At 41.0% G+C, this 20928-nt stretch overlaps 1 protein-coding gene across 1 annotated transcript; it reads left to right on the forward strand.

Moving 5' to 3' along the window:
- Nucleotides 1-5329: 5329 nt before the first annotated feature.
- On the forward strand, nucleotides 5330-19362 carry LOC139209952 (CD9 antigen-like). Its single transcript, XM_070839881.1, has 8 exons — nucleotides 5330-5417; nucleotides 12705-12807; nucleotides 15583-15680; nucleotides 15807-15881; nucleotides 15971-16054; nucleotides 16177-16233; nucleotides 16355-16438; nucleotides 16536-19362. The coding sequence occupies exons 1-8, from the start codon at nucleotides 5349-5351 to the stop codon at nucleotides 16599-16601; spliced, it is 636 nt and encodes a 211-aa protein (XP_070695982.1). The 5' UTR covers nucleotides 5330-5348; the 3' UTR covers nucleotides 16602-19362.
- Nucleotides 19363-20928: the final 1566 nt, after the last annotated feature.

Genomic DNA, 20928 nt, shown 5'->3' on the forward strand with positions numbered 1-20928 from the left:
CAACAAATCATTTAATGTAAGATTTTAAAGGATGATACTGCAGTGCAGTTGTGCAAACCCAAAAGGGATCACATGATTAGTGCAGTAGAAAAAAAGGAAAACTCAATTGCACTACAGTCTTTGTTTTTCCGTTGTCAAGTAACTCCGTGGTTAGTTACTTACATCCTCAGGACGCTAAAAACAATGCACTGTGCACCCTGTAGTGAAGTAAAGTTAGCTTTGCTTCATCTCACAATCACAAAACGTTGTGAAACACTGCACCCAACACCCCCAAATCCCAGACCCCCTAAATGCACTAAAATTAAAATTGAAATGAAATTAAAAGCAGACCTCACACCTCAACTAGCAATTCTACAAAATCTAAGATTGCCCCTCTGTCTCTTCAAATATAATTTTACTACCAGTGACTATTCTCAGTGTTATTCCAGAACTGGGGATAGCAGCCAGTGACAGAGCAGGAGTTACGTCACAGCAGCACAAACATCCCTTGCATACTTGTACATGCATAGTCCAGGCTTATCCCAGGGTGAAGGAATGCGGTTCTCACCATACAGGCCTAGGAGCCCAGCTCTGCATTTCATACACACAGGGGAAGATGGATTGGCTGTGGTGTTCCTAGCAGCGCAGAAGAAATCCTGTCACCTTGGAAAAAAGGGGTAAACATAGCTGTGGGGAAATGTCTGCGAGCCTGTATGGGAGGGCAAGCTAAGAGTCACGCATACAGGTGGGTGACAAATTTGGTCCAAAATCACCCAGAAGCTCTTAATAAGATTGAGATCCGGTAAATGAAAGCACCATAGCAGATGATTCACCATTCACTCACACCATTCACTAACCCCTCATCAAGTCATCTTTCCCTGTACCCAAGCTTCTGCATTTAGTATGGTTCTCCATTCACTTATTAAGGTAATTTCTATAATTTTAAGATAAGGGCATATCACTTCACCACTTCATCCAACAGATCCCAGAAACTATATGCTGGTTTGGCAATAAAAAAAAAAAAGTATATAGTATACAGTACTCCACTAAAGAGCTGCACTGACCAAAAATATCTACTGGCCTCTTTTGAGCATTTAAGCATTTAAAAAGAATATTTAAGAACATGCACATATTTATAACTTTTGACACAGAGCCCCACTGTAAGACAGGTTGAAAAAAGTGGTAATAATGTCCTTGTCTTGAAAAACCAGCTGACCAACAATGAGTATTTGATCCTCTCTCTGAGGGTCTAGGGCTCTGGGGTAGTTGTCTGCTCTGACTAGCTGGTAATTCAGGCCTGTATACTGCAGGGTATCTTTGTTTTAGCCAAGAAATGAGTGCCAACCACAGATATCTACAAAAGATGAGAGCATTTCATCTTAACCAACACATAAATTCTCTTAGCCTACAATCAGTGTCTCTTACAGGGTTTTGTAAGAATCTGCTACCCTCTTGTGGTCAAGTTGAAAACCATGCCTGAGGAATGTTGGAGCCGGACGATTGGGGGAGGACACGGATGTCTCTCTCTATCTATCTATCTGTCTCACTTCTTGCTCTCTCCTGCAACTCTCCTCACATCATTACCCTCCCCATATGCCAGGCTGTGCTTTCACCTTCACTAACGCTTCCGCTTCACAGATCATCCATGGTGCTTGTTCAGCACTGGATGTGTTGCTTGGCAACCTCATCATAGCAAGGCTTTCTGATCAAAAGGTCTTTCAGACAGTGACCTCAGATCACTTCTCACTTTGGCAGGAGCTGCAGTCAGGCGGTGTGGTTTGTTAACCTTTTCCATTTTCTGGCAGTAGCTGAGAGCTTACAGAGGGTGTTAACGTGCACGTAAAAAGAGAGAAAGAAGAATTCTGGCTGCGCACTCTGCTCCTTCACAGACCTACGAGTAGAGACAAGAGATTGCCTCTGTGTTTGTTTTTCTCACAACTGTCTGCTTTACTCATACATTTTTAAATAGTTTCCAGGTCAAATAGGCAAACATGGAGAATATACAGTGAATAAATAACTAAATCTACCCTCAACAAACAGCCAAAAAAATCATCAACAATTAACTTTTCTGTGACAATTAATGAGATCCTGGATCTTCTCCCAGCACATGAATGAAAAGCACAGCTGCTCAGGTGACTTGCCACCGAAAAACATTACCTCACAGTTAATGTTTGCAGTGTAACCAGAGGATGGCGCTATGCTGCCATAGATAGAACTCTTTGCCACTTCTTAAGTCTCAAAGGGAGTTTGTTGTTGTGAGAACTACTTACTTAGTATTACTTTGAAAAACAAAAATAGCCTAAACAATGCGCTTGACTTTAGTTACAGCTTAATTCACTTCCAAATAAAGAGAGGCCATAGCTGACCCTCACAGCCGACAGATATCACAGTCTGTCATCAGTAATGACCTCAGAGCTGAGGAAAAGGCCCAGGGCCTGACCCAAACATGGGTGGAACAGACAGACGAATAACAACAGCTATTACTGATCCCAACCTCTCGACACTGAAGGAGAAACACAAGGACTTCCCACAAATTCTGAAGATACTTATATCAGCCAACACATCAGTTTAAATACGTTTAAATTTGGCTGGCTCGCAGCTGTAGCATATATGGTCATGGTTTCTGTTGGTTAAAAGAACAGAGCTCTTGATCACTCCGACCCCACGATGGACCTGTTAAGGATCATGTTGAGCTGTAACATGATCTAGTCAGTCATTTGTTATCTGTTTTCATGGAGGTTATGACCTACATGCATTTTTCGTGCTCACATGTTTGGAGCCACATAGCAACTGAGCCACCAACAGCCCACAACAACCAACCAGCAGGGCCACAGTGGTCTCGTCCCAGTCCTATCAGCCTTTCCTCTTTAGGCACCGCTCTGGTTAGTGTCCAAACTAAACAGTTTTTGTTTTCTCTCCTTTTCTGATCTCCGCAATTCTTTACAGCTCTGACAGGTTTACATGGTTCGGTTTTGAGACGGACACATATGTGAAGGGCTGAAAAGAGCTCCATGTTGGTTACTATTCAAATAAATACATCATCTTTGCATTTGTTGTAGCCCTTCGCTCCCTCTCTCTGTCATTCCTGTCGGACTACATTTTCCCTCTCGCATTCAGCTTGGCAGACCACTTTGTTCCTCTATAAGGACATTTTATAATCAGTGCCCAATTTCCCAGTGATAAAATGAACTGCTCTTTGGATGTTCCTCCTGCTCTCCATGGTCGTTGGGAAAATATTTATGTTGAACATAGTGCTGCTGCTGAGTTACATGCTCCCAGTCGCTGATGACACTGAGGGAAGAAATCCAGCGGAGGGGCTACTCTTTCCATTTCATTAGCAGTAGAGTTTAGTTTGTTTGCTCGGGGCTGATGCTTTGCACAAGTTTGGACAATGCATTTTGGAATAAATTCAGAGAAATATGAACACTCAAGATTCAGAAATAGGTCCAATTTGTCCAGTACCTATGGATAAAATACAATGTAACCCTGAAAGCAATTATCAAAAACAACAACAACTGGGTGCAGTTTTGACCCAGTGATTTCTAGTTTTTTATTATCATTAAAATGTATTTTTTCTAAAAATTAAAATTAAAATTCAAAATTCAAAAACTGACTTCTGCCTCATCTTTTCAGGGCAGTTCTTATTCAAACAGATTTTCATAAAAAGTTTAAAGATTCCATTAAATGAGGAGGACAGTGGGTTATAAACTTCAAAATCATTATTTCATCACTCCAGGACTAAGTTATGGGAAGCAAAAAGAAAGAAACAGAAACTATTTTAGCTCTCAGTCTATCATCTGAGAATTAACAAACTAGTCTTATTGATACATTTATAGGTAACTTCCTTATATACACTGTTGCCCATAAAGTTGGAATAAAATGGGTTTTTTTACCTCTTCTCATGAAATGATTGTGACAATGTGATTTATTCTTGATAAATAAAGTGTATATCTTCTCAACTTTATTGATCAAACTCTTCCAAACATATCACAGTGAAACCTAAACCACAATGAACCTTTGCAAACTGTGTATTCAGGCTTTAACAAAATTGGGGGTATTGAACAATTATTCCAACTTTATGGGCAACAGTGTATATATTTTCTTTTTGGTTTGTTTTTTTACTCTTTCCTTTTACACATAAGAAGCTTCACTGCACCAACACCTGGTTTGAATACACAATGAAGGTTTAGGAAAGGTTGTTGTGTTATGACAATTAGGAAATTATGCAACAACCCCCCCTCCCACCTCTATCATGTTTATCTTGTAAAAGGAAGTTGAGTGAATCCAGTTATCTAGCAATGTGATTACAAAATGGAACAGGTCTTTTGAAACAGTTGATTTCTGCATAGAGGCTGGGCTTTCCCTTGCTTATTTGGTCAGTCAAAAGAATTATATTTTCTCTGTGCACGAGGTTTAACTTAGTAATTATGTAATTAAATAGGCTGGCTCTGTGCATGGTGACATTTTAAGTGATTAGCCCTAATGTGTCATAATCCCATGATAAACATGAGTGAAATAGCCATGTGAACAGTCACTGTTGAAGAGTTAAATCACACACTTGCGTCACTTCCTTTCAAACTGCGTCTTTACTCTTGCCACATATTGAAGGTGTGTGAGGACAGTGGATGGTTAAAGTATTGAAGCAAAATATGAAAGGAATGTACAGTATATGAAACAACAGCAAACAATGATAGGCCCACACACATGAAATGAAAGAAATTATGTTTTGTCACCAAACCAATTTGTCAGACAATGTGATGAAAATATCACATTGCAAAGAAATAGTTCAAGTACCATAACCCAAGTGACAATATTACAATGCACAAACCTCGCTGGTTAGAAGGCTACCACATGATAGTGATAGTGTATGTGTTGCCAGTTTTATGCTTATTTTCTGTGAGTGATCCTTTTATTGTGTTGTTGGTTGTTTTTCCTGCCCAGATTTTACCACCAAGTGCCATGAGGTTACAAACAAATATAAGTAAAAATAAAAAGAACATACAGTGAACATCAGTTTATGGGTAAATGTTTACGTTTTGTTATATGGGAACCTAACATTTGTGCCAAGTCCCCATCGTGTAGTCTCGGTCCCCCTTTCAGCCCCCCTCTGTATTATTAAAAGGGGCGGTCTGGAAAGAGTTTAAGCGGATCCTGCGGTGTTTTGTGTGTGTGTGTGTGTGTGTGTGTGTGTGTGTGTGTGAGAGAGAGAGAGAGAGAGAGAGAGAGAGAGAGAGAGGCTACCGTGACGGCGCTCCTTGATGCAAATGTTGTGACCGGGGTGGACCGTTATTGTCACCGAGTGCGGAGCCAATCGAACCGTCAGAGCATTTTGTGGGGTTAAAGGCAAAAAACAGAGACATCCAGCCGAAATGGGGAAGGTGGAAGGAGGAATGAAATGTGTGAAATATCTTCTGTTCGTCTTCAACTTTATATTCTGGGTAAGTGCATGTTTTGAGTTGTATATTCTGTGCGGCGGTGAGACGCAAGTTGTGCGTAAATGTAGACGGAGCAAGTGCATCAGTACAGACCATTAGCTCCACGCAGCCGACTATCGTACCCACGTGTTATTTTAGTAATGATGCTCACATTGTTTGCAGTTTTCGCATTCAGCCTCCACTCGGATTCTTGTGTGCTTTATTTAGTTGCGTGGGTTCACTCTGCGTGGAGAGGAAAGGGTGACAGCCAGAGGTTTTTAGTTTTGGCTCACCGGGCTCAAATCAGATTTTCCACAGAGGAAAAACCCGCCCCTTTTTTCCCGGGGAAGCGTGTTTTTGAAAGGAAGACTGAATGAAAAGACAGAGAGAGGGAGAGAGATTGAAAGACAGCATGGAAAACAAACTCAGCAGTTGGCTCCGTAGCTCCATTATGAAACGGCGCGGAGCTGATTGATAAAAGTTAGAGCCACCCTGCGGCACAACATCAAGCACCTGCGTCCTCTTCTGAAATGTTCAAAAAGCAGCACTTGGGCAGTCAGGAGACACAAGAGAGTCACTTTACTCAAGGCAAACTGTCAGGTGGATGTGAAGGGTGTATGTGTGTGCGTGCGTGCGTGCGTGCGTGTGCGTGCGCGTGCGTGCATACATTCTTTGCACGTGTGTCTTCAGAAACCCATTCTTAGTGCTGTAAATGAACACCCTACAAGAAAATGGTGAACAACCCATGTGTGTGTGACTGTGTTAAGGTGCACTTTGACTTATATTTGTAACCATTCTCACCCCTCAGGGAGGATGTTCCTTTGTGTGTGTGTGTGTGCGTTTGAGAGAGAGAGCGAGAGAGGGAGAGAGAGAGATTTTCCAAAAAGCATCTGTGGAGTGGATCAGGCGCTGAGTGCAGTGTGAATGGATCCATTGTGACAGGGGGACAATAGCATAACTTCAGTCTGCTCCTGCCTGGCTAAGCAGCAGAGCCTGTCGGAGCCCTAAATGCAGCAGCTCCACCGGTTCTACCATTAAGTTGTTCCCTTTCCACTTAGCAGTATCCCCCACATGCAGGACGGGTGTGGCTGTTGCTGAAATCTCCTTTTAATACATCCGACCTGCAGAGACAGAGAAGTGAGATGTGACAGACAGGTGGAGAAAGGTGATGGGCGTTTGCCTGACAGATGCGAGTGAATGTTTAGCGAAAGAAGAAAAACAGAGAAAGGAAGACAGCAAGTGTGATAGGAGGGAAAAGGGTCATTGGGAGAGTGAGAGGGATATTCAAGCACGTGTACGCGCTCACATGGTACAAGAGGGACAGTTGGCATGAACTTGTCCCAGATTAAGATAGAAAATAGATCAGCGTAGTATCCTGTGGATGTTGTGGATGTGTGCTGTCTGTGTGTGTGTGTTTCATCCCAGACACACAACCATGGAAACACCTAAATGGGTGCTCCTCCACATTTTGTTGCACTATTTCTCTACAGTCCCGGTACTCTTTCAGCCACAAATCAACACTGATCACCCTCTGTTCATTATCACAACATCCCAACCCCACCCCCTCCCCGGACTGCCGTGCACTCTGTTGATGGCGGAGTGAGAGATGATGAGAAGAGTGTGTCTGATGAAGGGGTGGAGGATGGGCAAATATGTTTCCCTTCAAATCCCCCTATGAGCCCAAAGTGGACAGTAGAGCAGAAACAGGAGGACGGCTCTTCTGTTGGACAGGCTTTTGAGCTGTGAGACACACTGACACACTTTAAACACAAATTTTACGTTGTTTTTACCTGAATGATGAACTGTTATAAACTTAGCACCTAATTTGAAACACCCAAAACTTGTTCATCACTCAAAACTTACAAAGTTGCTCTGTGTTTATGAACTTCTCCGACTGATGGAGTGAGATTCCTGCACGGCTCCATTATTAAACTGTCATTAATGCAACGCAGGCTAAGCTCATGTATATATTACACTGATAGCTGCGAATACAACAGCTTGCAACAGAACATCAATAGCTTGTCAGCTTGTCTGGCCTGTGTTTGTGTGCTATAGTTAACTGACTGCCCTATTTAGTCAAATATTAAGCCGGTGGGATAAACAGTGTGGTGCAAGCATTGCTTCATGACTGTGTCCATGCACAGACAGTGCATAAGAAGTGAACATAGCTACCACAATGTCACCCACTGGTTTGTGCACTGCCGTTTTGAAGCTTCAAGTTTGCCGTTGCCATCTTGGTTTCATTGTTGTTGCCATCTTGGTTTTTTGGGGCCAAAAGTGATGTTAATTCCGCAAAGACCACTTCTGATTGTTTAGACACAAGGTCCTAAAACGTACACTGCTTAATCGTCTATTTTACTCTAAATGGGAACAGAAAATTCTAAATGAACATCATGCTGTATTGAAGAAGACTTTAAACTAGTGACTGAGACCTGAAACTCATTGGGAAAATGTTTACTGAGGTAATAAGTTAAGTGAGATTTAGGATCATTTTGTAAAAGACATTAAAACTTTTTGCAACTACCTGCTGGCCAATTTCATTTATCAGACTTGGAAGCTACGTTCACTACTTTCATGAAGTTTATGTGTGTGTGAAAGGTGCACGAGCACCAAGAGTCTTTCCTACAGATATTCCTCCGGTGTTCTTCCTCGCCAAAAGCAACTGATCTGACACATTTTGGAAGTTTTGTGACTCCTACTGGCTTAATGATTCATTTGGTTAGTTATTATTACATTTTGCCCATCCAACAGAAAACAACAGTCCATCTGCAAAGCTCTTCATCCTCAAAAGGCAACATCAGTGTTTGTTTTCTCTGCTCCATTTGCTCGGCCTGTTTCACACTCTTCAATTGTGTCTGCACGTCAAACAACAATATTTTTACTTTTCTGGCCAGCTTACAACAGCTTACATTGGCATGCCACATGGAAGGGATTTTTTTGCATCTGTATCTGCAAAGAACAAAGGCTTCAGTCAATACAGTTAATAACCAATAAGCTTCTGTATGAGCATGATATCTAAGTATGGCAGTGAACGTGGCATCCTTCGTCATCCTGCACTGTCGAATTAAATGCCATTGTAACTAAATGGTTTCTGTCTTAGTCTGTATGATGTAAAACATGCTTAACAAATATTGCATTATAATATTGCCCTAACAAATAATTTATATAGTTTAAGAGATGATACTCAATCTATTCCATTATAATAACTGGATTAGCCTAACTGAAAATTAAAGTAAAAAGGAGAGAAAAGGTGTAGAAAATGAAAGACCTCACAGGTAAAGTCCCAAATGTTTTATAGTGCTAAATGAGCAGTGATACCATTCATAACAATCATGTACATTAAACAGAATAATTGTTATCATATAAATGATAATAACATGCCAACTTTGTTGAGAAAATACAGATCCACTCCAAAAATGCAACATTAACATCAGAGCAAAAACAACAAACAAAGCAATCGTTCTATAAACTTTATGACTTGGCTAGAACTTAATTCTGTTGTCCCAATTAAAGAGACTTGATTTTTCTAATGCAGCAATTGGGTTGGGAATGGCATCTCCCTTTCTATGATGAAACCTGTGACTAGGGGTGTCCATCAAGGCAGTGTCCCGAGTCCCTGATTGTTTCTATGTTATATGAGGGATAAGCTGGTGATAAGTAGTCTTTGTAATACATTTTTTGATGTTGACATTAGATGAAATTTGTTCTCAACAAATATTCTATATCTCATCTCTATTAGTCTCCTATGTGGGACTATCTGGCTATTAAAGTGGTTCAAAAAGTGAATGTTAAGATTAAGGCTCTTGCCAGATAGTCTTACTTAATGTGCAGGGACTACCGGTATTAAAGCTTTTGTCATGAAGTCTGGTACACGGCCTTTTTGATTATGAATGTATTTTCTGATGATGACACATCAAAGGTGTTGTTAATAAATTATAGGTATCATGTTAGGTTATAGTTAGATTCAGTAGGATAAGTGGTTTTTTGTTTGTTAATTTGCAATTATTTGTTTTATGCCCATATGTATATTATATTTGTTATTTATGTAATGAACTATAGTTCCTATTCTTGGACTTGCTGACTTGTCATAGTTGAATAAACTAAAATAATCTAATGAACAAAATTAGGAAATATTTTAAAGCATTAAAGTAAGTCAAATCACATTGTTTGAAAAAAAAAAAAAAGATTAACAGACTGGTTTTCTGTTGTAAGAAATTATTTCACTTTCACACATTGTGGAGGTTTAACTCTCCATAGCCATTATCTAGAGGAGCCATCCAACATTTTGAAGAGATCTGGTAACATGCATTGAATTAAATACTGTTCCAATTTTCAGCCTGACAAATACACTTGTCTGTGTTGTGGAGGCTGATGTGTGCCACTCCGCTTCCCCACCCTCGCCCTGTGGCAGAATACAATGGGATTTACTCCACCCATAATTATCTCACTCCTATTTACACTTTCCCTCTGCCCATCATTTTTAATGTGTGCTTGTATCTGTTTTCCCAAACATATGCCAGACAGAAGACTATTTTTGACAACCTTAAACCACTCACCAACTGCCGGATTTAAAGCTTGTTTTGCTTTTATACACTGCTTTTGCTTTCATTTCCATTAAGACATTTTTCCTTTAAAATAAGGTCTAACCTAGAAAGTAGATAATACCACAGACGGTCTTTGACCAAGACCACAGCCCTTTGTCAGCTCAGCCCCCGTTCACATGGAAATTCCCCTCACAAAAACACAATTTAACTGCACTGTTAAAAAGTAGGCCTTGCACTGTAAAATAACCTCAATAAAGCGTTGGCTGAGAGATTTCCATCCCCGTCTAGAAATATCCAGACATGTAATCTATCCTCAGAGGTGTTAGGGGGAAGCAGGAGAAGTCAATCTTTCTTTTAGGGGAATATAGGTTGTACAAGGTCTATATAGGACGTATAAGACAGGTTTGAGTTTTAACTTTGTCTTTTAAACATGATGCTTCTGTAGTCTGTGTCTGCAGGCAAGAAGAAAAGATGATGGGTCCTCTAACTACTTATTCTCTCTTCTCTTCTCTTCTCTCCCTTCCCTCTTTCATTCTCGCTTTCATTGTGTCTGTGTGTTTCCCTCCTATTGTGTGCCAAAGCGCGTAGTCACAGAGAGACAGTGGGTCTTTGTCCTTTGGGTGAGGTTGGGAGGGAGGGGGCGAGATGAGGTGGAGTAGAGGAGGGGGATACATGGAGATAAGTCGTGGTGGGGAGATTAGGGAGGTAGCGGGGCTGGGAGAAGGGAGGGGTGCGTCTGGTGTCAGACCGGGTAATGATGGCAGACAAAGTGGTGGGGGGTAAAGCTGGGAGGTATGTACGCAGTGGGGTTAATGGGACCTCTGGGATGGTCAGACTCCTGAGTGCCAGAGTTTAAAGTGTACTTAGCGTGTTAGCTACTGACTGCAGAGTTGGATGTAGCCCCCCGGCTCTAAAATGAGACCTTTCAGTGTGGTATCCATCTATGCATCTGGTTTTGAAAAGGCTTTTAAATGAAGCCATAATAATAATGAGGTTTGGCTGAGCCCTGGGTCCTTTTCAACAACCACCTGCTCCTCCATACAGCAATAACAAAATCTAGCTTAGGAGGACACCAGCTCTTAGCACTGTGTGTATATCCACAGAATTCAGTGGGCAGCAGTCTTCAGCTCACACCTCCAACAACACGGTCGCACCATCCGAATACATCAAATACCACTGTTAAATAGATCCAGAGCCTCTGTCCACACTAATCCAGTCTGGGTCAGTAAGTCGACGTATCTGCAGCCTTCACTTCACTGTGCTTTATCACTTTGGACCTGCTAATCCTGAAACCCCAAGAGCTCAGCTGTCCGATACATCACCACACATGACACTAAATCCACAGTTTGGGTCGAAGCCGGCTTCCCAGCACCTGTCCTATTCCGATGTTTTACAACTGAACTACTGGCTTAACTTCAAACCAAAACCATAAAATATAACCTGTGGACCTGGAGTGGAGGTGGAGAGGAGTGTAGACGGTGAGGACGAGGATGAGATAAAGAGGATAAAGGATAAAAGAGGCAAAACAAGAGAAATTGCAGAACCAGAAAAAGGCAGGGTAGGCTTGGTAAACAAGAGGTCACAAAGTAAAATTAAGATACAGACGTGGAACAGTTTGTTTTTGCTTGAACTTGGCAACGGGGTTTGTTTCTCTAAATGAATCCACTCAACAGAGCTTGAGAACAGAGAAACAAACAGTCACACAAACAGCAGTCTACCTAAATTCTGAGATCTAGGACACAGAGAGACCATGTGACATGCACTCCAAATTACTCTCCATTTAGACAAATCATTTTATTTCTCTGTGCACTTACACACACACACATGGACACTGTGTTGTTTTGAAGCCCGGCTCAGAAGGTTTTTAGACTGGATTATCCTCAGGGGGCATGAGCTCAGTGATCATTAAAACCTCTCAGTATTGATCTGTCAGTGGAGCATCCACCACAGTGTCTGGTCTTAAGATCATGTCGGATCTCAGAAAAAAAAGCTTTGAATTTAAGGTCCTCTGACCACTTAGAGAATAAAAGTTTTTGCAGCAGCCAGTTTGTCCTAAAGCAATAGCATTGCAGGGAGTGCGATTTCAGTTGATGTATACTGGTGGTGGTTTAGATGAAGGAAAATATGAGCAACATGTAACCACATTTCCAAACAAACAGGAGAGCCTGTTAAAGCTCAAGGTGCCACACTGCTGCCCGCAGCCAAGCGGGTCATTTTATCCCTACCGGGAAGCCAAGAATCGCTGAGGGGTGTTGCAAAGTTACATAAGCTTGCTGGGATTTATTGGTTTAGAAAACTTATATTCATACCCATTGTTTTGACAATATTCAATTTTTAGTGCAAAGGGTGGAGGGCCAGAGTGGAAACATTCAGCTGTATTAATGTGGAAAATCACATTCAGGGAAAGCAAATGAACAAGCCTTCTGAAGGCCTGAAAAACAAGCACATCCACTGTTGTGCTTTAGATGAAAAACGCTGAAACCAATTTACAGCAGTGATGTCAGATTGAAATCCGGAATAAAAATGATAAAAGAAACATGCTGTATATTTCAAAACTAAGATTGTCTGCAGCCATGTGCCATTTAATGATTATTACATTTTTAAGAGACGATGAGCATGACTGAGGGAATACAGTTGGTATTTATTACAATGAAAGCCTGCATATGCATGAGTTTCAATAGCGCATGACTGTGGCATTTTTTTCTGAAATAAATAATCACATGTGACAAAAGCTTATTACAAGTCGTTCTGTTCTCTCTCTCTACAGCTGATGGGATCCTTTGTGCTGGCAGTGGGACTGTGGCTGCGTTTCGATCCAGAAACTGTGTCTCTGCTCAATGGTGATAAGGCTCCAGACACTTTCTTCATTGGTGAGTATAACAGCACACCTCAGCTAATCCCTAAAGCCAATGTACACACAGTGTAGGTGTGTAAGAATATGCAGAGTCACGTTGAACATAAGGCCATTGATTCAATACAAGTGCTGAACAATTCACCACAGGATTTATTCTAAATATGTTGAAGCCCTTTTGTCGTTGCATTTTCTTAATGAGAACTTTTGCATTTTTTTTTTACCTATTTTCACAAAAAAGTTTTGGAACAGGTCCAGGCAGGCTCAGATTGTTGTTTGAATTGTCTGACAACATTATCGATAGGATCCCTACAGAGACAGACCTGTTTGATCCTTTTTGTTGACCAGAAACAGTTGCTCTATTGCTTGTTGTATTGGTTAGTTTATTTGTGCTATTGCTTCAGAGAATAACAGCACAATATTTGTGGAAGTAAATCACAGTACCACAAAACTAACTAAGCAATCAAAGCAGCTATAAACCAGCATCTCTTCTGCGACGTAAAATTACTGTTTTTGTCAATGGAGTCTGGTGACTTTGACAAGAGTGATTCTAGTTAAACAAAAATGATCTTACAAGCTTATCTTCATTTGGATCCTTTGACAGACACTTTAAATAACAATCAGAGTCACTGTCACTGGCAAAAACAAGCACTTTAATGACATACTTTGACATGTGCGGTTACCCCAAAGAATTACATTAAAGAAATTGAAGTACTGATAGTAGGGATGGAAAATGGAACGTAACATCTCACATTCTCTATATTTTTGCAGCATTGAAAATGAATAAACTCATAACACAATTGTATCTTTTCAAATCAAACCATGAATTTTGCAAAGTGCAAACTGTGACATTGCTTCGTAGTCTGTGGAAAGTTACATCTATTAAAATATAATTCAGGAAAAAAAATTGCATATTGACATGTCTGTGTCCTTGTTAGAGGGGATATTCCTACCACAGGCATGCACACACACACACACACACACACACACACACACACACACACAAGTATACACTCCACAAACACATGCAAATGCCCACACACACAAAGAAATTGGGTGTAATGGAAAAGCATTCAGTGTTTCTACACAAGTCAGTTTTTCTGCAGTTTTATTGGTGTCCCACTAAGACGTTTGCCACACACACATAAATGTGTAAGTGCTTCACATACCTCTTGTCCTTTTTTGATTATTAGGCATGTGTGTGCTTCTTTCACACCGGAGATGATTGTGAATAACAGGAAATTACTACTGCACATACAGCATAGATGCATGAGGGAAACCACGGGGCTACTAATCACCGTTCAGTCATGGAGGGGGACATAATAGAAGCAGATGTAGATTCATGGTATAGATTTTAGGGAAAACTAAATTGGACATCAAATCAATTGAAAAGAGGGCAAGAGGGGGAGAGAAAGGTGTTTAGCTGACCCATTTAGGACTATCCTTCCACATCCACTCTCTGCCTATGTAATCATTGTCCAGACTGAACTATTCTCCTCCTGAAGGCTACTTTATTTGCTAAGTTTATCACTGGGGTTGTGTAATGGTAGATTTGCTACAAGAACCTTTAATACGCTGAAGGTATTTCACCGCTTCTTTCTTTGTGTTTGTGTGTGTATGAATTAAAACTCAAATATCCATGTGGTTTGACTGTGGATGGGTAACCTCTGTCAGGTCCTCTGAGAGTATAGTGCTACACATGGCTTTGACAGTGAGAGCGCTGTCCCCACAGACACAGCTGAGAGTGCTCAAAAGTTGTTATGCCTCGTTCCCATGGCATCAAGCCCACACAAAACATCTCCTCTCTTTGTACTTCATGAGAAAATGAGAAAGATTTCAGACTTAGAGCTAAGAGAGCGCAGTGTTCTGCCAAAACCAAGGACAGAAACAGCGTCTCGCTCAGATTGTGAATGTAGGAGCATCACTTGTCTCCAGTTAAAAGCTAATCAGCATGTTAAGTGATCATTTGACACAGTAACCTGGCAGCTAAACTCTCATTCCTAACAACAAAAGAAATAACACACCCAACTCAATTATTGTGTCACATCAAGTCTCTTTGTTGACAAACTGGGATCCTATGAACTGTCTTCTTCTCTGGTTCCCACCTGAGCCCGCATCACCTGGGGGCTGATGCATCTTCTATCATCCCATCCTCTGCAGAGCTGTCGCCTGGCAACTTACCCCACCTGTATGAGTGCACTGGAGGAAACAATCTGTTGTTGAATTCTTCCCTGCAGAGCTGCCCACGGTTTACCTTTCCTAATGAGAGGGTTAATGGGAGATCAGGGCATCCAAGAAGACATTAAGTGTCCCATTTGGAGCTCCCCCCTAAATCAGGCTCTGGCTAACAAAGCTATTTATAAGGCTCCTCATGGGAGGACACTATTAAAAGGCCCCGTGCATGGGTCCACTCAGACGGAAAGGATTTGCATAGCTGACTACAGAAATAGTAGTAGTCTAAAATATTAACGCTGCTGTCTGAGCTCTGCTTGGCAATCTAGATACTAACTTGGTCTACATGATTCTTTTTGTCTCTTCTAGTAACGTACATTCATAGCTCTTTTCTGCCCTCTGCTGGTGACTCAGTAAATTAAACTTGCTAGATGATTCAGCTGGGAAAAGCTGAGCATCTTGACTGAGATGTAATGGAGAATCAACCCACAGAACCGTAGTGAATGCACCTTGTTAGGCTTTTAAGGCTTTCAAATAGAAAGTTATTCTGTTTGTTGTTTATCTGCATTTTTGTGTACCATTGTATCACTGCATGTAAGTGACAACCTCCATGTTTCTCCAGGCGTCTACATCCTGATAGGTGCTGGCAGTCTGGTGATGCTGGTTGGTTTCTTCGGCTGCTGTGGAGCCGTTCGTGAATCTCAATGCCTACTGGGTTCAGTGAGTACAGTTACATGCACAAGAGCAAAAACTGAGCTGAAACGCTTGGAATTTTGAACAAAATTCGATTGATTATTATCTACCTCCAAGTGCCGTACACTTATTGTCATCTGTGTGTTTTCGCAGTTTTTTGCCTGTCTGTTGATCATCTTCGGCGCTGAGGTGGCAGCAGGCGTGTTTGGATTTTTAAACAAAGACAAGGTACATTTTCTATTTCATAGTTTGAGCAATGCCGTGAGTATGATAAATCCCAAAGGCAGCTCATCACTTACTTGTGTTCTCTCGCACAGATTATCGAAGATGTTCAGAACTTCTACACAACAACCTACAATGAAAACAATAACAGCACATTGATCACGTCATATGAGAAAATAGTAAGAAAAAAAAAATCTAATATTTAGGCTAACGCAGTGTTCTTAATACAAAATATTTAATTTAATTCAAAGTTTCTTATACATATACTTTCATCATATAATGTTTGTCTTTCCACTTTCAGCTGAACTGTTGTGGAACTGTAGCAAGCCCCTGCTCTGATCCCAAACCAGATATCAAGGTAAGGCCTGTCACCAGCTCCAGGCGCAGGGCGGAAATTAAGTTCTGCCCCTGTGTTGTTTAATGAATGAGTCATGCTGCAGTACAAATCCTCCTTGACAGCTGTTGTCTTTGGTCTGCAGGACTGTGAGACAGGCATCAAAGAGTTCTTCAACAGTAAACTCTACATCATCGGCTACGTGGGCATCGGCATCGCTGGAGTCATGGTGAGTCAGGATCTGGGAAGAGTTGAAAACAAGGACAAATTTACGCTTGTGTGTGAGTGAGAGTGATTTTATTAAAAATCTGTTTTCTGCTCAACAGATCATTGGGATGATCTTCAGTATGGTGCTCTGTTGTGCCATTCGCAACAGCAGGGAGGTCATCTAAGCTGGGTCCTTGACCTCTAACTCCCCCACCGCTCCTGCACCCTGCCCCGAAAAAGACTGTACAGCCTTCAGATCAAATGTCAACCTCTTCCAGTCATCCATCCAGGGACCCAGGAAATAGACCACGATCAAAAAGTTCCTCTCCACTATGGTGCTCAACCCAGCTCTCCTGGCCTGATCTTCCACTATTTTCTTAGATTTTTTGTCTTTATTTATTTGCAACCACAAGCAAAATAGCAAACTGTACCTTTCATAACATTCTGACGAGACATAGACCATTCACATATCCAGTGGGAACAGTATAATTCCTGATGACCTGACAATCTGTCAAATTGTTTTTCCTCATGGCCATTTGGCTACCGCAACAAATTTTAACCCACATACTGTCACAGTGGTGTCAATGCTTTTTCACACAGCCTTGACACTGACCCCTCGGCTGTGGGAAACTTTAGCCTGAGGTAGCAATCTGAGGTTAAAGCAGCTGAGTTTGCTTATCTGTGAGCACGTGTGTGAACAGACACACACGAACGTACACAGACACACAAGCACAGCTGTGTTGTGTAACGAGAGACCATAGCCTTAAGAAGGTTCTCTGGAATAACGCGGGGAATCCTGATTGATGGAATCAGAGTGGGATGTCAAGAGAGGGAATGGCCAGCGAATGTTTCGAGTATGCATCCGCCATGCAGCCCCAGCGCTCTTGCTCACATACATACAGTATACACAAGCTACAACTGTATAATCAACACAGATTTCTCTCTTCAAGAAAAAACAGCAGTCAACTGAACTAGGAGTAGTTCAGTATTTAGGGAAATACGCTAATTCACTTTCTTGCCTAAAGTCAGAATAGAAGCTTGATATCACTCTCATTCTGGTCGAGGTCAGACCTTTCCAGGCAGATTTTGTCACATCTGAGCAGAACCAGGCTAGCTGTGTCACCTGTTGATGGCCTTTATGCTAAGTTAAGCTAAACGGCTGCTGGCTGTAGCTTCATGTGTACTGTACAGACATGAGAGTAGTGTCAGTCTTCTAATCTAACCCTCAGACACAAAGTTAATAAGCATGTTTCACATTAGCCAGTCCCTTTACCGTGTCGACCTATTCTTTTAAGCAACTCTACCGGTGGTTTGTACATTTCACAACAAATCATACACACTTTACATTTTGTGTGTTTAAGAAATGGTGACTGTAGTGAATCACACAACTCAAGCAAGTTTCAAGGGTTTTCTGTCAAACAGAAAAAAGAAAATGTACATCCAAAAATCTAAATCTGGATACGCTACATTTGAAAATGGTCAACAAAAATGATTAATGTTAGGCCTATACATGATTTGTAGTTAAGGAGCTAAAGCTTGCAGACACACTGGTAATGGTAATGATGATTTTAATAACAGCTCCGCACCAGCTGAATTACAAACCAGATTCCCTCTTTGTCCCAAGAGAAAAACTCCTTTTAGGCTTGGCAGAGTGACCAGGTAACAGAAATACCACTTTCTACCCTTTCTTTGTAATATATATGCTCTCTTATGTAAGAGACTCTCGAGTCTCTGTTGATTCTATGTCAAGGAGGTCGCATAGACATGTTTACAGGCTAAACATATACAAGCCGGCAAACTAAGAATAGGCACTGGGGCTGTGAAATTCAGTCATCAAAGCCTTTGATCTCTTCCTACTTCCATCTTTCCCCCCTCTGTGCCTTAAATGTACATCTCCCACAAAAAGCTATATCTGAGAAACAACTTGTACATTCCTCTTACCTCAACAACAGCAGCAGATAAGAGGGTTGGAAAGACATGTCCGACTGGGAATTACTTCCATTTTTCCAGGTTTAATCAGGCCACTGTTAATTCTGTAGGGTTTATTCCAAGTGTCAGGACTTCGGTATGTAAATATGTGTGAGTTTTCTTGTAGTTGTATATTATTTGTGGCTGATGTGATACTATTTAACATGCTGTGTGTAGTCAGAGGCTTGCAGTAGTTGTACAGTGTTGTAGTCATGACAGTGTTGGCAATAGTCGAAGCAAATCCACACAACTAAAACAGCTTTTCAATGTGCCTTTCTTTGATAACAAGCTATTTTTGAACAACGGGCTGTCTGAACGTAGCAAAAGATCGTAGCAACAGTGTACATATGTTTCTAGAGGTGGACTGCAATTAATTGTCGCACACATTCGACAAGTAGCACATACAGCTCGACTCACCATTATTGTTTTGGTGTGTTTTCAAATGTCACTCTTGACTGTGTCGTCTCTGCCAAGAGAGAGCTGAAGTGGCAAAAGAAACAGCTTCTCTGCCAACTATTTCTAAAGCCTCTTGGTATTAATGAAATCTGTTGTGAGGGCTTAAAACAATGATCTTAATGTTGATTGTGTCCAAATGATCAAGCTATGTTGAACATTTCAGTGTGCCACAAGTGAGGAGAAAAACAAAAGCTTGTTTACCACTTCGGCCTGTTGAGATGCCAGTAGGAAGTGTTTATGCTGAAGCGTGAGGTGACACATCAGGGTCGGACTGTCACTGCAGAGGTTAAATAGGATGAACTACGAGCAGTTTAGTGGCACTCAGCCCTCAAACATGTTGCTGTGTTCCTCAGTTATGTTTGTTTGGGCAAATCTAGAAATGTAAAGTACCGTGCATGTAAAAAGACACCGTGTACACAGTCGAGCCTTTCGTAGTTGATTGTGTGTTAATTTATTTTAATACCATTCCAGGCTTCTCAGGAAGATAGGTGTTTGAAGTTCAATAAAGCTGTTAAAGTTTTACACAGTTTCCTGTATTTCTTCGCAGCAATTCACATGTTCCAATATAATCAGGTTATAGTTATTTCCTGTTAAACTGAAATCTTGTTCTCTTCCACAGGAACTGACACAAGCAGAACAGATTAGAAATGAGTAAAGTGATAGGACAGTCTGCTAAACGGCTTCTTCCTTCCTTTACCAAGTAGCATATTTACTGGGCAATCTGCCTGACTTTGCTGATACAAAGATAAAACTATTTCACTCAGCAAAGTTGACCAGATAACTGAGTAATAACTGAGATAGCTTTTGGGAAAAGTTTCAAAGGTGAGGTGCTTGCCTAAAAACAGAAGCTTTTGACTTTTCCTGTTTTATTTCTCCCAGCATCAAAGAAATCTCTTCATTCATGATATCAGCACGAGACTCCATCTCGCACACACACAGGTTTAGTCACATGGCCTGCTTGCTGCACGGTTTCAGACCCTGAATAAATACACACTTCCAGTCCTTTCCAGTAATGCAATACAACCTCCACACCTTGCCAAATGTAATTTAAAGGGGCCGATACTTTCATCAGATCGTGTGAGAAGATGGCACGGGTTGTCGCACGATGTACAGTGTTGACTCAAATGTAGCATAAAAGTATTAAAACAATTCCCTGAGCACACATCAGTTAAATATGTAGACCTCCAAATGTAGCAGTGGATACCGTAGTAGGTATAAATTTAGAAGGAAACACGTGATCACAGGGAAAGCCAGTGATACTTGGTACTGGATGTAAGAATGAGTTATATTAAGGCAAAGCACCGTGACTCTAATGCAGCTTCCGAAGAGTCAAAATGACCCATGTGTAGGGTTAGGGTTAGGGTTAGGGCCATGTAAGAGAATCTTTTCATAGAAACACATTTAAACTGGTGAATGTATTATATGAAGTGCCTTCCTTTGGATTTCTTCCCAGTTGATTGCATTTGATATCCTCTGCGATTGAGTAGGTTTCCAGGTTTGGTCGCATGAGTTTCATCTTTCTGCACTTGAGCTTAAAGGACAGCTGAATATTTGGTTGAGGGGATAGTTATGCATGCAATGCGGCAAAGGCTCCAGGATCACCCAGGGTAGAGTTACTCCAACACTGCAGCATGAGCACTTTCGCTGCCACAAACTTACCCATGCCAATGGTGCATGTGTAGAGGGGTAGGGTAACACCCTTTAAGCTTACAGCAAAAGATTATACTGTGTACAGTCAACTTACGGCCATTTACAGCCTTACCTGAAAACACACGAGTCAGTTCCACCTCCATGACTGAATTATAATATCCAACATTTCAGGCAACATACACTCCAAATAACACAAGTAAACACTGCATTTAAAAATATTTATTCAGCATTTATAAATCTGTATTTACATGCGAAATTCTAAAATGAAATAAATAAATATCTTCTCAACTGGCTGAAACACTTTAAAAAATGTTGAAGTGTTAAAACTGCTCACTGCTTTTTGAGTTTAACTTGCACAATTTGAGAAAATTAAAAAAAACACAGGATAAATATTTACATTGGCAAAATTGTTAGCAGTACTTTAACACATGACATTTT

This window comes from Pempheris klunzingeri, chromosome 11 (assembly GCF_042242105.1).
Source record: "Pempheris klunzingeri isolate RE-2024b chromosome 11, fPemKlu1.hap1, whole genome shotgun sequence".
NCBI classification, from domain to species: Eukaryota; Metazoa; Chordata; class Actinopteri; order Acropomatiformes; family Pempheridae; genus Pempheris; species Pempheris klunzingeri.

Coding starts and splice junctions, on each gene's coding strand:
- LOC139209952 (XM_070839881.1), top strand. CDS start 5,349: ATGGGGAAGGTGGAAGGAGGAATGAAATGTGTGAAATATCTTCTGTTC. Junction 5,418..12,704: donor TCTTCAACTTTATATTCTGG/GTAAGTGCATGT, acceptor CTCTCTCTACAG/CTGATGGGATCCTTTGTGCT. Junction 16,234..16,354: donor ATCCCAAACCAGATATCAAG/GTAAGGCCTGTC, acceptor TTTGGTCTGCAG/GACTGTGAGACAGGCATCAA.